General features: G+C 36.3%; 1 protein-coding gene across 3 annotated transcripts in view; it reads left to right on the top strand.

Annotated features, from left to right (window-relative positions):
- Ate1 (arginyltransferase 1) overlaps positions 1 to 17,912 on the top strand; it is a 244,589-nt gene that overhangs the window by 224,438 nt on the left and 2,239 nt on the right. For all 3 annotated transcript variants that reach the window (XM_090412357.1, XM_090412358.1, XM_090412356.1), the window contains exon 12: positions 15,213 to 15,333. In XM_090412357.1, the coding sequence (XP_090268483.1) occupies positions 15,213 to 15,333 (121 nt within the window). The remainder of the gene's footprint in view (positions 1 to 15,212; positions 15,334 to 17,912) is intronic.

The raw sequence follows: 17,912 nt of genomic DNA, 5'->3' as shown, positions 1-17,912 counted from the left end.
TTTTCGTGAGCAAGTGCGGCACCCATCTTGCACAAAGCTTTTTCATATGCAATTCTTCATGCAAAATATATCCTACACATTCTTTTGAAATGCCTATAGTCTCAGTCATGATTTCTGGTGTTACACTTTTTGGACTTCCTTCACATGGATCATCAAGGTTTGTACTGCCACATTTGCAGCCCATTTCTTAATTGTTGAAAACGAAGGAGAAGAATGCTCATAAACTTTTATGAACTTCAAATGAATTTCTTTTGGCATTAAACCTTCTTTTACAAAGAATTTTATAATGCACGATACTCCATTTTATCCATTTCAAGGGATACAGACAACACTTTTGCTTCAGACAGCTTTATAAAACAAACTACTTGATAAAATGACTTGCAGTTTCACATGGATGCTTATGACAACTATGTACCTACTTAGAAAAAAAATCTTGCCGATAGTGTTGCCATCTATGGTTAAGGCAGAGAACTTTTCAGACTACTCTCATATATAGCCTGTTGAGTCAGTAATTAGAAGGTTTAAAATATTCTGATGTAAAAATCAGATGTTTTTAAAAAAGATGCACACAATCTCCCTGTTATTCATTATCTAGGAAAGTGGCATTAAACCTGATAGCAAAATGTGAAATATTCAACTCAGCTCTCCATTTTTTGCAGATGTAGATGAGACATTATACTGAGAAATGCATGTAGCCTGCTGTTCAAATAAATCCACTGCAAGTCTTTAGGACTAATAGAATTGAATAACTGCTAATAAGTTTGGCAGTAATGTGGAAAAACAATTATATTCTCAGTTTAGAAAAAGTAAAATATTTTAGCAAAGATGGCAAATTAAATTTGAAAAAGAATTAAAAGAGCTTTTATGGCTCAGTTAGTACTGACTATGCCCTTTGGTTGGAAAGACCTAAGTTCAAATCCCATCTAGATAAAGAACTTTGATCAAGCCTTTTCATTGAAGGTGAGTTTGTCAATCATCTTGGAGGCAGCAAAGTTTTTCCTCCCAGAAACTGATGCTTCATTCTGCAAAACTGGAAATCAGGATTTAGAGATGAGTGACCAAGATGACAAGCCTGTGAAATGCTCTCTATGAGGATATATTGAGGGTGTATGTGTGTGCAAAGTTTGGTTGACTGGCTGAGGGAAAGAACATGAAGCTTAAAAGTTACTGAATGGATTGTATAAGATTGACACAAACACAAAAAAAATTTTTCAATACATTAGTAGCAGGATGAGAACAAGAGATCATCCCTGGAGTTTGTGCAAAAGTGTGTATGGACTAGGTTTTTATCTTGGAGAGTGGTGAATGAGTAGAATGGTTGGCAAGAAGTCAGCTCCTCAACAGTGAATAAGTTTAAGTTGAGGTATGATAGGTATTATGCGAATAATGGTTAGACTCCTGTGATGAGTCTTAATTCCATGGAGAACCCATATAATAATAATACAGAAAAACTGGTCAGAACATGCAGTCTATCATAAGCATTAAGCAGGTTGCTAAGATGCTGCCAAATTCCTTGGCCATGATAGACCATTAAGCTTAACATGAATGAGAAGACTGAATAATAGAAGAAGCAAATGGCTATGTTGGGAAATTAAATTTATTTATTTAAATAAATTTTTATGGAATAAAAATGATTAGCCAATGCTAGCAACATACAAGAGTTTAAATAAGTTTATCTTAAACCTGAAAGTTGGATTAAAAAGAATAATTTCATCTAAGACTAACTAAAGACAATATATGAGAATTGGAGGGAGGATGGGTAGAGTGCAGACTCATTAAGATGTAGTAGAAAGGAAACTGACATCATTAGCATTCAAAAAGTGTGTGAACAATAGTAATTTAAGGTGCTGTGATGACTTATAAATGTATGGTCACCTACATAGAATAGAAAAGGAAAAGGTTAGCAAAACAGGTTTGTGTATGTTTAAAAAATGACCTAGAGGACCAAAGTTTATGTAGAATTACAAGACTAAGTAATATCTTAGTCCTGATAAATAGATTAATTTGGAAGAAAACTGGTGATAAAAAACTAGGTAATGTGTAATTATGTATTATTAGCATATCTTACAATAATGATTATATACTTAATTAGGTAGCACTGTGATAATATCTTGCACATTCTATGAGGATACAGTCAAGAAATGGTGATTATAATAAGATAATTGCACATTGAATGAAAATCTTTAAAAATACATGAAGTATCTGAATGAATGAGACATTTTGGAATTGTGTAATTTATTAGTTTTTCAGGTGTTACAACTGACAAAGCAAAAGCATTGTGATTTTTGGATGCAAGTACAGTGGCATTCACTTATCACTTACTGTAATATCCACATTACTCTGATTTTTTTTTTTTTTAATGTATTAAAAAAAAGTTCAAATCCACTTGACTGATTTCCTGGGTAATGTGATTCCCCCCCCTCTTATTGAAATGAATGAAATTGATTCTGCCTGTTAGCAACAAGTGTGTACATGAGAGTAAAGCACTGAACCTACATGACATCATTATTATTATTATTCAGGCCTCCATGGAGTCAAAAAACTCATCGTAAGAGGTCCCTCCTAAGAAACACAAAGTCTATCAAGACTCATCGAGGGGAGGGTCCCCCCCCCCCAAGAAACACAAAGTCGATCATACCACTCCTTAAACTCATTGACCGTTCTCACCACTCCATCAGGCAATACATTCCATGGTTCAACCACCCTCCACCCTCTTGCTCACAGTTTCCTTTCGTAACTTCCAGGGATGGCCTCTTGTCATCACTCCTTCCCACTGTTCAACCAAGTGAAAGAACTCCCCAGTGTCAACCCTGTAACCACCTCTCAACAGTTTAAAAGTCTCAATCATATCACTCTCCTTCTATCCACCAAACTCTGCAGTCCACATTCCCTCAGCTGATCCTCATAACTATGTCCTGAAACCATCTTTGTTATCTGCCTTTGTACCCTTTCCACATTTAATTTATCCCCTTCAAATCCTGGGGACCAAATCTGAGAACAATAGTCCAACTGTGGTCTGATCAGAGTCTTATACAATGGAATGATAACTATTTTATCTCTGCAGGTCAGTGTCCTTCTCATTATTGCAGCAATCCTCCGTGTTACCTTTACCACCTTTGCAATATGTCCCCTAAATTTCAGGTTTCTATTCAACCCCAGATCTCTTGTCTCCCCTACTTCCTCCAGTATAACTCCTCCCTTAGAGTATGCAGTGTCCCATCGATGTTTCCCAAACCTCAAGACCTTACATTTTGCTGAATTAAACCAACATCCCCCATTCATTTGCCTATCTGTCTAGCTTATTCAAATCCTCTTGCAGGGCTACCACATCTGCACTATTACTAATAATCCTTCCCAGCTTCGCATCATCTGCAAACAACTGAATATCCCACTGCAATCCACTGACAATGACATTGATATAAAGGTTAAACAATATTGGTCCCAGCACTGAGCCCTGTGGGACCCCACTTGTAACCCTCTGCCTCCTTGAAACTGCCCCACCATACACAACTCTGATACCTATCGGACATCCAATCCTGAATCCAGTTGACCAATCTGACATCCAGACCCATGTGCTACAGCTTATGTGGCACCCTGTCAAATGCCTTTGCTAAGTCTAAGAAAATGGCAGTATATGCCTTTCCCTCATCTAATGCTCTTGTAACTTTATCATAAAAGATTAGCATATTGCTAAAACAAGTGCGCCCCTTCACAAATCCATGTCGACTCTCACAGATAACATTACCCTCATCTGCCCAATGCTATATACGGTCCTTCACTACTTTCTCCGAGATCTTACTAACTACTGATGACACGCAAACTGGCCTGTAATTAGACACTTTCAGTCTGCTACCACCCTTATGCAATGGCACTATCTTACCTTCCTTCCATTCCATGGGCACCTTTCCTTGCAGCCAGACTTTCATTGAAAAGCCAGGTCAAAGGCACCTAGCACATTCTCTCAAAACTTGTGAAATACCATCCAGTCCCACAGCTTTACTAACATCCAGAGTACTCAGTATTTGAAACACACTCTCCTCCTGTACCTCTAAACCTCGAACCTACCCAATCCCTCTAGCATTAAAACCCACTCCTCCAGGATGAAATACTCCAATAAAATGTTCATTGAACAATTACACTATGTCCTCTGCATCAGTCACTCTATTCCCATTTTTATCCCACAATATCATTCTTCCACAGTCATTTCTCCTCCTACTGGCCACATATCTAAAAAATCCCCTAGGATTTTCTTTGGATCTTAGGGCCAATCTCCTCTCATATTCCAATTTTGTCTTCCTTACCAGACTAGTTACGCTTTTGGCCTGTGTCTTATACTCTTCATGCATCTTCTCTTCACCTGTCTCATTATATCTCTTCCACAGCCTCTTTTTCACATGCAATTCCTGTTTAATATTGTTTGTCATCCACTTTACTCCAAATTGTGTCCTCTTGTTTACTCATGGTATACGAGTTCCTCCTGTCAACTTACCATTACTGCTAACAAATATTCTTTAATAATTTCCCATGCACTAGTGATATCCCGGCCTTCCAATTCCTCCCTCCATGAAACTTTCCCAAGTTGACGTCTTAGACTATTATAATCACCTGCCTTATAATTCCACATACGTTCCCGTCTCTTTGATACTCCTTTGATTATCAAACTTTGATTTGCATGTCTATTCATTTTCCAAGTCAAAATCATATGGTCACTCTCTCCAACTGGTGGAAGAGATGTCATCTCAGTTATTGTCAACACTTCTGATGTTATAACCAAATCCAAAACTCTTGAACCTCTTGTTCTCTCTGTTACATGTTGCCTAAGACATTTGTCCCTCAAGAATTCTAGAAATTCCATTCCCTTATTGCTACATGCATCTTCCTCTCCCTAGTTTATACTACTGTAGTTAAAATCTTCCATAACAATCATTCTTCTTGCACTTGCCAAACTCAACTGTCTAAACATTTCCTGGTCCCCACCCTCTGTGCTTCTGGGTCTGTAGCAACACCCCTCTAAATATCCTGTCTTGCCCACCTCTACCTCACACCATATGCTTTCAAAATCATTAGTGCCACTGCCTTCCAAAGTCTCCACTCTTAGAGGACATAGGTCGTCATTTATCATAAGCAGTACTCCCTCACCATGCTTTCCTATCCTGCTGAAAAATGCTGTACCCAGCGACTTCTATTCCTATTATTATAACCTCTTCTGTCGACCACGTCTCAGTGATCCCAATAATATTTGGCCAGGCTGATGCTATCTGCGCCACCAATTCCTCTCCCTTATTCTGGATATGCCTGGCATTAGTATAAAGCATATAAATGCCATTGTTTCTATACCCAGCATTATCCCCTCTAGACTCCACTGGGCTCAGTGTTAGCTGATGTCGTTCCCCTTCTCCCAAGTACCCATTCCCACAAGAGGCCACCCCTATTACTATCCTCCCTGGGACACACTGACTTGTTCAGAACAGCAATCTCTCCAGATTGCCTGCATCCTTCCTCATTCAAATGTAAGCGGTCTCTCTCATACAATTCCTCTCTGTCTTCAAACGCAATCCAAGCATCCACGTATTCCAGTCCTCTCTTGTCACACATTCTAGCTATTATGTCATTCAATATGACTTCTGCTCAGCTCGTCATTATCATACCTAGGCAACACACACTATCTTTCCTCTCTGTGTCCTCTTTTGTACCACCTCAAGCAAGAATCTCATAACTCTTGCTGCCCTATTTACACCACCACTCAAGTCATTTGTTCCTACCATTACAATCATCTCATCCACCCTTTCACCTCTCTTAACTGCCAAAGCCACACTTTCTATCGTTCCTCCTGGCAAACACTCCTCACGCATCCTATCTTGAACACCACGGATCATTGAGTCCCCATACATTATACCTCTTACCATTCCCTCTCTCCTACTTGTTTCCATTCACTCCTCTTCTAGCACTCTCATTCCGTCTCTCCTACTGTTTCCATTCTCTCCTCTTCTAGCACTCTCATTCCGTCTCGCCTACTGTTTCCATTCTCTCCTCTTCTAGCACTCTCATTCCGTCTCGCCTACTGTTTCCATTCTCTCCTCTTCTAGCACTCTCATTCCGTCTCGCCTACTATTTCCATTTTTAATTTTTAATAATAGATGAGAAAATAAGAAAAGAATTCAGAAATAATTAGAACATTTAATATAAGTATTCAAAAAATAACATCTTTACAGAATAACAGAAAATAAAGTAAATTATATAAATTTACTTGAAATTTTTTAAAATAAAATTTTAGGATTTTTGATTTCATATTCACAAAATTAGAAATAATGGTCTTAACATCTAATTCCACACATATATCATTTTCAATAGCTATTAATGGCAAGCTAACGAGAGCCTTTTTTGTGACATTTATTCTTAAGTAGGTTTCAATCAATTTCAACTTGGAAAGGAACGTTCACCGCTAGCTACACTTACAGATAAGGTTGATAGTATTCGTAAAGCAATTGAAAAGTTGGGGAAAGATAAATTATTGGACACAATAAAATTAAGAATATCAAAAGGGTTTTGAATTTTTAAATTATCCTTCCAAAAAATATCCCAGAAAGCACATAATTCATCATATAGTTCTAAAATGCATTTACGTCTTTATTGTTGCCGTCTTTCAAGAGAATCTCTAAATGGTCACAATTTTTTCGTAAATCTTCGTTATTAATTTGTAGTAATCTATACAAGAAATTGAAATTATCATAATATGTTTTTAGTTGTTCAAAATGTTCTATTAACGAACACATCGTAACGTCTAGAAGCGTATAAAACACATTCACTCTAAATTTATCTTCTGGCGATTGTGACGTTTCGTCATGATGCTCGTAGTCAAATTGTCATGTCTTCTTTTGTCTTCGAACTTCCGTAGCAGTTTTAAATTCTTGTTCTCCATCCACCTCTTCGCTCAGTTCTTTTGCCGTTTTTAGAACTTTAAAGTTTGTATCTGATCGATACTCTTGTAAGAATATTTTTAAGTTTGATGGATTCTAAAGCAAGTGTAATGTTCATATTTTTGTCTTGAAGCATTTTACTCACAGGGTTTATTCTGTTAAGTAAATCATGCCAAGTTATAAGAGAGCAAATAAATTTGTAGTCCTTTATTTTAGCACATGATGTTTGTGCTTCATTCTGAGTTTCTTTATTAAAATTTTTTCATTATTTAAAATTTCAAAAAGTGCAACGTAAATTTCTCCTATCGTAGAGGGCGGATTGCATTAATTTTGCTTTCCCAGCGCATTTCTGATGGCTGTTTAAATGTTAAATTTTTTATGAACTTTAAAAGATTGCCCAGCGTTTGTAAGAGAATGAAAAGAAATTTTATATTTCTTGAATAATTGCAAATAAACTAATTGTATCTGCATTCACTTTGGATGCATCATTAATGATTAAATTTAGAGTATGAGCTGCACATGGCATGTAAAAAACTCGAGGATTTTTGTTCAAAAGCAAATTTTGGAGCCCATATTTTTTCTCTTTCATATTTGTCCCATTGTCACCTCCTTGACCTCACATGTCTTCAATGGGAATGTTCCATTTTTTCCAGTTGTTCCATTATTGTTGCACATAAATCACGTCTTGTGGAATCTGATATATCTGCAAAACCTAAAAGGTTTTACCTGATCTTGACAATTCCATTGTCACAGGAAACAAAGCGAATAATAATGGTCATTTGTTCTGTTTTACTTGCATCAGGTGTGCAGTCTAAAATTATGGAATAATATTTAGATTTTCGAATTGATTAATAAAATTGTATCCCTGATTGCGTTACTTCAAGTCTCCAATATTTCATTTTGACTGTCTTTATTCAAATAGTGTACTCTATTGTAGGGCCCTTTCAACATGATTTTCCATAACTGGATCAAACTTCGCAAACAGTTTGACTAATTTTTAAAAATTGCCGTTATTCCTTTCATGTAATTTATCAGATGATCCGTGAAAAGCTAAATTTTGGCTACCAAGGAATTTTATAATTTCTATTAAGCGTTCTAAAATGCTCATCCAATGTTTCTTTTCCATTTCGTACATGCTTCGAGTCTGGCAATCAATAGTAGTTTTGTTTTTTAAATTTTTATCAAGTTCCTTCCATTTTAAGAAATTTTTCATGTGAGTTAAACTAGTCTCATGTCTATGCAAAGTTGTACTTACATTTCTCCAATCGTTATAACCTTCTACAAGACTACTTGATTCAATAGGTGTGAAAAGTTTGAAACAAAAGCAAAAACAGAATTTAAACTTTCGGATTAAATGAGCCATGTTCTTGGCACAAGCTCCCCGTTTTCCATTTTTCTATTATAATACGTGTCACCAAATTTACGACCGTATGTATCTCTCGGATATATTATATTTTTCTTTTGAACAGGTCCCATTTCAATTAAAACAACTCTTAATTTTTCATCAATATTTCCCCATTCACCTGGATCTTCTAAATTTACAGAGACTTAACAATGTGTTAGTTTCGTGGTCAACTACAACTAAATCTTCATCTAACTGTTTTTTCACTTAAATCATGCGTCTTGTTATCAAAATAGTTGCATTACTTTCATGCAAACTGGATGATATGCTTTCTTCAACTCTGATTTATCAAGTTGGTTACAATTTGCATCAGAATATTTTAACAAATTTATTAAGAGCCCCAGTTTGTTTCTTAATATCTGCTTCTTTCGCAGCATGACGCTTATAATTTTGTGCACTGGATAACTTTTTTTTTTTTAATTTTTGATTCCATTTCTATTTTATACCCACAAGAAATTATTACACAACACAGAGACGAAATAATAGTCCGCACTGCACTATTGTCAGTAGCCTACTGAGATACGTACCTTATGACTGGTTAACCAGCAACAAATGTTGTGTACAAAAATTCGTTTCTGCACATAAAAACCATTCACTTTGTATAGACTACAGTAGACACAACGTTCTGCAGGCAAGCATTTAGCCTTCTCTTGCTGCAAAATTGTAAACAGCTGGCTGATCAAAGAGGCAATATAGAATTTTTTTAAATTTTTATTCAATGTATCCGGCCTTATTTATTTTAATATTGATCATTCTAAGAATTTTTTTGTTTTTATGATAAAAATTTTGTTTCTTAAAAACGAACTTATGAACCGTGCCCTTCGTAGCGGCGCCCGCTACCGCCGGTCCTGTTTAAAACATCAGTAATGCCCTAAAAATTGAGTGAAAAGTCAATGACATAAAAGGGGTGCTCCTAAACAAAAATAGGCAAAATTGCCATAAAAATTAATATTTATTCAGAGGAGTAACATGGAAAATTTTTCAGAAATAATATCTACTCAAGGCTGATCAAACTTTTATATAAAAATGAGTAAGCTCTTTGCATGCTAACATAGGGTGGCCATGCAAAATTTGGTGGTTGTACCAATAATTTTTGAAATATAAACAAAAACTGCCTAAGCTGTGGTGAATAAATTAAGCCAGTGAGTCAAACAAAATTTTCGATCCAAATTATTTTCCAGTGAAGGACAGATGCTATAGATTTAGTCAAGATGTCAAAGATATAACCATGAGTTGAGATATAAAAAACATAGGCCACGTGATCTCGTAAGCGATCCCAATAGTGTGTTCAAAGTGCTCATGGATGTGCAAAAAAAAAAAAAAAAAAAAATTAGTAAAAAAATGAGTAAAAATAAACATTCATTTTTCTATTGGATGTATTTCTTTTGATTAAAGAACTCAAAAAATTTATCCCTTTTTTTTTTCATTAAACTATTAATCATCATGAATATATATATATATATATATTCATGATAAATATATATATAAATTTATAAATTTTTATAAAAATTTATTCCCATATATATATTACACACACACACACAATACAGTCTTATTTATGCAATTCATTAGCTATTTTAGAAATCAGTGAGATATTATTAAAACACTTAAGGAATTGAACAACGTAGTTAAGGATATAATTAAATTAAACTTTAATAAATATTTTCCGATATTTCGGCAACGTCACGTTGCCATCTTCTAAAGGAACTTACAAAAAAAGTTACGTGCACGTAGGCACTACAACACAGAAACTGGGAATGAAGAGATGAAGCTATTGTTCTCCTAACAGTCCAGATGGTGCCCTCTAGCGGTCTAAGTAGGTGTTCTTGGCCGTTGGGCTGAAGGTCTGCTGATGTAGGCCTCTCAAATTTGGGGCAGTCGCATACAACCAAATGTTTTATGCATAACCAACGTATAAGCCTGTCTACGAGAAGCTTGAGATATTCTTTAACACTTTCATGCCAGGTCAAGATGCCTTGCCCTACCACAATTTTCTCTTTGGATATCAGCAGACACCACATATTGTGATGGGTTCTTTGATTGGAACTAATGTAATCTATGTAGAGGGAAGAAGAAATTGTGTTTGTTAAGGATATATTAGAAAACAATAATTCAGGGGAATACAATATTTGGTTGGCATATTTGAATTACTAAAAGGGGTAAATATGTGAATCAATATTAATGAGAAATTTGAGATTGGCAAATATTATTATTATATGGCATCTCCATGGAGTCCAGAGAGTGATCATAGGAAGGCCCTCACTAATTTTTACACCACAAAACTTAGCGTACCTATCCTTAAACTTCATTCAATGTCAGGATGTTCAACTAATTCTGGCAATCCATTACTATCACTCACCACTCTCCCTGCAAAAAATCTAATCTGCACACCTCTACTAACCACTCTTACACAACCTCCACGAGTGACCCCTAGTTCTTTGTCATGTATTAAAAATTTTCCTTTGTATCTATTATAAATAACATCAAATTCCTGCCATCTTCTAAGGCACTTTTTACTGTATCAATCCACCTATATCTTGGTCTTCCTCTGGGTCTTTTTCTTGCCAACCTGGCAGAGAGCACTTGTTTTGCTAATCTTTCCTCTCCCATTCTGTTTAAGTGAGATTAGCTCTGCTAATGCATTCCTGGATGCTGACACTGTCAAGTTCTTACCTAATATCCTCATTTTTAATATGATATTACCATTGATGCCATCTGTTCATGTCCCTAATCTTTCTCAGGACTCTCACATCTCTTCGAGTCTCTAGGTCAAGTGTTTTACTTCTGACCCAGGCTTTCAGATCCATAAGTTAAAATTGGTTTGAACACCGTCTTGTATACAGCTAATTTAGTGTTTTGACTAATTTCTCTCTTATTCCATATAAATTTATTCAGTTGACTTCCTACCATACCAGCTTTGTTGATTCTATTGTCTATTTCCATTGTTTTTGTCTTGTTATTGCTGACCTTCATTCCACATCTATTATAACAATTATTCAATTTAGTCAGGGAATCTTGCAGACTTCTAGCGGATTTATTTAAAAGTATAACATCGTCTGCATAATGCAAAGAGCGGAAATTAACATCTCCGATTTTGATATCAGTTTTAATATCACTTTCCTTCATAATGTGATCCATATAGATAATGAATAACAGAGAGGATAAAGTACATCCTTGTACACCACATTTAACTTTAAACCATCTTCTGTACTTCAATTCTAACTGCTGACTTACAACTCAAGTAAAGACTAAGAATGGCTTGATATAATGCTCCATTGACACCATATAGCTGTAGTGTTTTGAATTGCTCTTCTCTTGGGACCTTGTCGTATGCCTTTTCCAGATCTAGAAATCTTAAATACAGATCTTTGTTATATTCCCATGATTTCTCAACTGTTTGTTGTAAAGTGAAAATCTGATCCTGACAGCCTCTTTTTGGCCTGAATCCAGCTTGTTCTTCACCAAGCTTTTCTTCCACAATCCTTCTCGACCATTTCTCACATATACCTGCATAAATAAATCTTACCAGGAACTCTCAGTAGAGAAATATCTCTAATTCTCACATTCAATTTTATTTCTCTTTTTATACAAGGGCAGTCTGAAAAGTTCTCGACCATAGATGGCAACACTATTGGCAAGATTTTTTTTTCTAAGTTGGTACATCTGTCATAAGTATCTATGTGAAATTGCAAGTCATTCTATCAAGTAGTTTGTTTCATACAGCTGTCTGAAGCAAAAGTGTTGTCTGTATCCGTTGAAATGATTAAAATTGAGTATCAGGCAGTTATAAAATTCTTTGTAAAAGAAGGTTTAATGCCAAAAGAAATTCATTCTAAGTTCATAAAAGTTTATAGACACACTTCTCCTTCGTTTTCAACAATTAAGAAATGGGCTGCCGAGTTTAACCTGGCAGCACCAGCCTTGAAGATGATCCACATGAAGGACATCCAAAAAACTATAACACCAGAAATCATTGATCTGTGCATGAAATTGCTATATGCATTTCAAAAGAATGTGTAGGATATATTTTGCACAAAGAATTGCAAATGAAAAAGATTTGTGCAAGATGGGTGGCACGCTTGCTCACAGCAGATCAAAAACACACTCTCATGAAAATCTCCGAACAGTGCTTGGAGTGTTTTAACAAGAATAAAATTGATTTTGTGTGTCGATTTATTACTATGGATGAGACTTGGTGTCACCATTACACACCAGAATCCAAAAGCCGGTTGTTCAGCGGCAACGAAGATGGTCATGGCATCGGTGTTTTGGGATGCTAAAGGCATTTCGTTTATTAATTATCTTGAGAAGGGTAAAACAATAACCAGGGAAATTATTCCTATCTTTTAACCAGACTAGATGAAAAAATTCATGAGTAAAGACCCAGTTTGCAGAAGAAAAAAAATCATCTTTCATCAGGACAATGCATCTGCCCACAAGTGTTTTGGCAGTGGGAAAATTAAGGGATCTGCACTATGAATTGTTGGAACCCCCACCCTGTCCTTCAGATTTGGCTCCCTCTGACTTCTCCTTCTTCCCAAAACTAAAAAAAACTCTTTCTTGCTGGTCAGCATTTTTCTTCAAATCAAGAGGTGATTACAGCAGTAGAGGGACATTTTGTAGGTCTTAATGGCACTGGAGCATTGCTCCAGCGCCATTATCCCATCCCTGTAGTGGTTCTTTTGAAATGCCTATAGTCTCAGCAATTTCACGCATTTGACTCGCTGGTCATCCAATAGCATATCGCACACTCGATCAGTGATTTCTGGTGTTACACTTTTTTGATGTCCTTCACATAGATCATCTTTACGGCTGGTACGACCATGTTTAAACTCGGCAGCCCATTTCTTAATTGTCGAAAATATAGGAGAAGAGTGCCAATGAACTTCAACTTGATTTCTTTTGGCATTAAACCTTCTTTTACAAAGAATTTCATAACCGCATGATACTCAATTTTATCCATTTCAAAGGATACAGACAACACTTTTGCTTCAGACAGCTGTATAAAACAAACTACTTGATAGAATGACTTGCAATTTCACATGGATGCATATGACAGATGTACCAACTTATAAAAAAAAAAAAAAAATCTTGCTGATAGTGTTGCCATCTGTGGTCGAGGCTGAGAAATTTTCAGACCACCGTCGTATGATACCTTGTGTGGATAGATTGGGTTTCTCATGATGAGTCTTCAGACTCCATGGAAATGTCCATATAATAATTACTAGTAATAAATATTTCAGGAACATTACATTGCTATCATCAGGGATCAGAAAAACGATGATATATGCATGCAGGCAGCACACACTGAGATAGTGGTCAGTTCTGATGTCTCCTTTTTATTCCCTAATGTCCCACTCAAAGACACCTTATACGTCATATTTCCTCCTAGCTTGTTTCAGTTTACCATTAACTCAGGCTATTGCATTTGGCAAGGAATAATCTACGAACAGATAAAGGGGGGTGGGGGGACAGCCATGGCCAACTTCTTCATGGAGACCTTTGAAGAAAGAGACAAACTCTGCTCCACATAAACTCACTATCTGGCTATGCTACATAGATTATGTGTTCTCCATTTGGCCACATGGCCTACATACACTTAACATATCTAAACAATCAATACCCCAGGATCCAGGATACCTAGAAAAGGAAAACAAGTCTCCCATTCTCATTAGATGCCAGCCTGATGGATCCCTGGCATTCCAGTTTACAGAAAACTCACAAATACAGGTAGATACATTCACCAGTAGTCACCCCCCCCCTTTCCCTTCCAACAATATGGGATTATGAAACCTCTGTATAACAGGGCAAAATTAATCAGTTCTGATAGCAGTGCTCTAACTACTGAACTTGACCATATTCTCTACACTTACTTAGCCAATGGCTGCTATTCCCAAAAAATATTAAAACTCTGTAAGCACCCCCCCCCCTCCTTAATAGAGATTACTCAAACTCTATCACCATTCCATATATCTCTGGCACATCCAAACCAAAAACTTAACAAAAATCCTAAGGAAATACTACCTTACAACCATTTACAGACTACATAAAAAATTGACATCCGTTGTCCACTCTACAAAAGTACCAGCCACATTTCCTAGACCTAGCAGGTGTCTACCAGATCCTTGCACTGAAAACTGTCCTACTGTAACCCAACAAGCAGGACAGCCAGTATCAGAATTTCTGAACACAAGGACTACATCCAGTTCACCATTACAGCCACTAAGGACTTACTGACCATGCTTTGGACACTCACCACAGGATATGCTATTATATGATATCTATTGCACCACAGCATATGAATATTATTCCTCGAATCTGCCTCAACCCTGAGAAACTTTCTAAATCTCAACAAATTTGGGTGCATGAGACTGTTCCAAATTTGGGAAGCACTCATCCTCGGATCTTCAGCTCAAGCCTTGGGGCTGAGGTCCTCTGGGGAGAGGGGGGTGCCATTTAGGATTCTAGGCCCGATTTTGGTTGCCTTTCTTCGGTCTCATTTGCCCAGTGTTTGTTTTTCTGATTCCTGACAATGGCAATATAACGTTGCTCAAATATAGAAAAGTATTAATTAAAGTTATTTTAATATATGTTATCATTTCATGAAAAATAATAATTGAGTAGCCAACATATAAACCTGTCTACCAGGATCCTATTTTAATTGCTTTCAGGTAGTATCAAGCAATAAAATGTTTCATTTAGTAGGAGTATTGTTTACTGAAATAGGCAGATTTCTTTCATTGTAATTTTTTTTCAGACTTTTTTTTTTTACCCAAAAAATAATTTTATCAACTATTCACTATACTTATATGTACCATGAAAGTAATGTGAAGATTATAAATATTATTTATCAGCATCTGTTATGTACTAAACATTTCTTGTTATTATTGCAGGGACAGTATTTTCCATCTTTTCTTCTTTGTCCAGAAAGTTATACATGGCATCCGATAGAAAAATGTCGTCCAAAACTAGATGCTTCAAAATATTCTCGCTTTGAAGATGATAGCAGCAAAGGTATTCACTATTTTGCTAATGTCATAGTCATAAGGCAGTTGTTCCCCCCCCCCCCATAGCTTTTTTTTTTTTTTCCTGTATGTTTTGTCTCATGGCAATGACAAGAATTAACTGCAACTACTGGTTGGTTCAAATCTGACAGCTACATAAAAGGCAGCATATGTTAAAGCACATCAAAGTGGTATACAAGCACAACAGTATAAGCTTGAGTTGAGGCATTTTTTTTTTTTTTAATATTTATTTTTTGTAAGTGTACACAGTGATCTCTCAATTATTATTATTGCATGGGTACCCCTATGGAATTCATAGACTCATTGCAGGAGACCAAGTTTATCCACATCCCTACTAACCACACTTTTACTCAACACTTTCAAGGATGACCTCTTGTTCTTGTCCCCTCTAGCCAAGTGCCAAAACATTTCTCCTGCATTAATCCTATTAAACTGTTTAAGTAACTTAAATGTTTCTTTTTTATGTCATATCCCCCTCTTTTTTATCCATCAACCAACTTCTGCAGTCCCCACACTCTGAACATTCCACAGACCACTCACAATCTAGGTTGCTTGCATTCAACTCATTCAATTGCTTTCCCAGTATGGTCAGATAATTGAAGGATTATTGTATTATGGGAAGTAAGAATTCGAGAAATTTTGTGTTTTCCCAAGGAACTGGTGTACATTTTAAAGACTTCTATCTTTAAAATGTACATCTGTCTAGAATTAAGCATTTCACATCTGTAATGGCCATTCTTACCAAGAACTAATTTCTTATATCATATACTGCAGGATTTTTCATATCTATACTCTTTTTCAGGTTATCTTGGAAGTAAAAAAATATACAACAGGCCGTGCTGCTTCCGAAAGTAGCAGGATATTTAGTTCGCTGTTACTATGGCAACAGTGAAGTGTGTCATGTTTGTAACCGAGCACATGCGTAGAAAATCCCCTAAAAGCCGTCATTGCCCAAATCACACCATTCTACGTATAACATTACATTATGATTGCTAACATGAAATTGCACAGCCAATACGACTGTGTGCACCTTTGGATTTTCTGGAATTAACTACAGACTGTAACAAAGGAGATGTCATATAGTTTATTATAAACTGGCTTAAGATAAGCAGCGATTGTTTATGTTATGAAGTGAACTTCTCGTCACAACATACATTTCCAAATATGACATATTTTATTACAATAATATATACATAATCACTTATCCCTTTATTAATTTAATGAGAAAGCTCCTCAACACCACTCAGGTTATGCAACTTTTCCATGTGCACTCAGTAATTTTTTGAAAGTTGTATTTTTAGCTGCAACATGCGCCTTAATTTGTGCCCATATGAGTTCTATGGAGTTCAATTCACAATGGTATGGTGGAACTGTGTCCTTTGTGGTCGCCAATGCTATCAATGAGATATTTTTGAAACCGATTCTTGGCATTTGCCACCAAATTCAGTTTGTTTTCACCATATCAGAAGTGAAACAGATTTCTTTTTCCTTCAGCCACTTCTGAATGTCCTTTTTTGCATTTAGCCTGAGATGGCAAATTGTCCATTACAATAATGCTGTTAAGCTCAGTGTTTGGCATAAACATGTTCATGAACCAATGTTCATAGTGCTTTCCATCTATTTCCTTATGATAATCGGCTTGTGATTTCTTTGCCCATAAAATTTCAAGGGCCCCCCCCGGTACAAATCCGTCTTTGCTACCGGCGTGTATTATGATTATACGAGACCCTTTTCCACTCTGTGCTTTCAGGCCTGTCATTAAGCCCAACAAAAATGCTTGACGAGCACTTTTTATTGTCGTGTCCTGGAGAACTTCAGTGCAGGTGCAACTGGCATTCATCCAGGTTTCGTCTGTATAATAAATTTTTCGTCCCTCGTGACGACATTTCCTGATAGAATGCAAATACTGGCGATGCCATAAAATTATATCTTCCCTTTCAAGTAATGCCAATGATTGCTTTCTTGTGGTGTAAACTAAACCAAGGTCCTTTAATAACAACCGGTAATTTGCTGTTAATGAAATGTGAGGGAGATCATCATTGGTTACAACAGTCATTACCTTATATACATAGGAATTTTGTTCTTTCTGATGAATTGCTGACAGCATAAAGTCGTCATATTTCACCTATGTCACTAGTCCTATGGCACTAGGCCTCTTCTTCCCCTGGCATATGCAGTTGTCCTGTCGTAGTCAGTTCCTTCTTCATGCAGCATACTGCTTTCTTGCTTACACCTGTCAGTTCTACTGTTTGCTTCACGATGTTGCCCACTGTTTCATCAGGATTTCTCATCTGTAAACCAGCATAAACATTTAGTATGATGCGCTTTTCAGAAGTTTGCTTTTAGGATGCGTTACTAATTTAGGACTACTGTGAGTGGGAATACAAGAGCCAACACCACTAGTCATCTCTTCCATGTTTAGGGTAAAGTTGGCTGGAGACCATGTGATAGATAATTTGCATTTTCCAAAAATAAGTTCCCTGTAACAATTTAATGGTGTGAAACAATTCTAGCATGGCAAGTAAGGAAGTAGTAAAATAATTATATACAAAGTACCACTTGATGTGA

Source organism: Typopeltis vanoorti, chromosome 22 (genome assembly GCF_054136105.1).
Source record: "Typopeltis vanoorti isolate ZY-2024b chromosome 22, IOZ_Tvanoo_1.0, whole genome shotgun sequence".
Classification (NCBI taxonomy): Eukaryota; Metazoa; Arthropoda; class Arachnida; order Uropygi; family Thelyphonidae; genus Typopeltis; species Typopeltis vanoorti.
The sequence above is the reverse complement of the archived record's forward strand: the minus strand, read 5'-3'. Positions and strand labels throughout refer to the sequence as shown.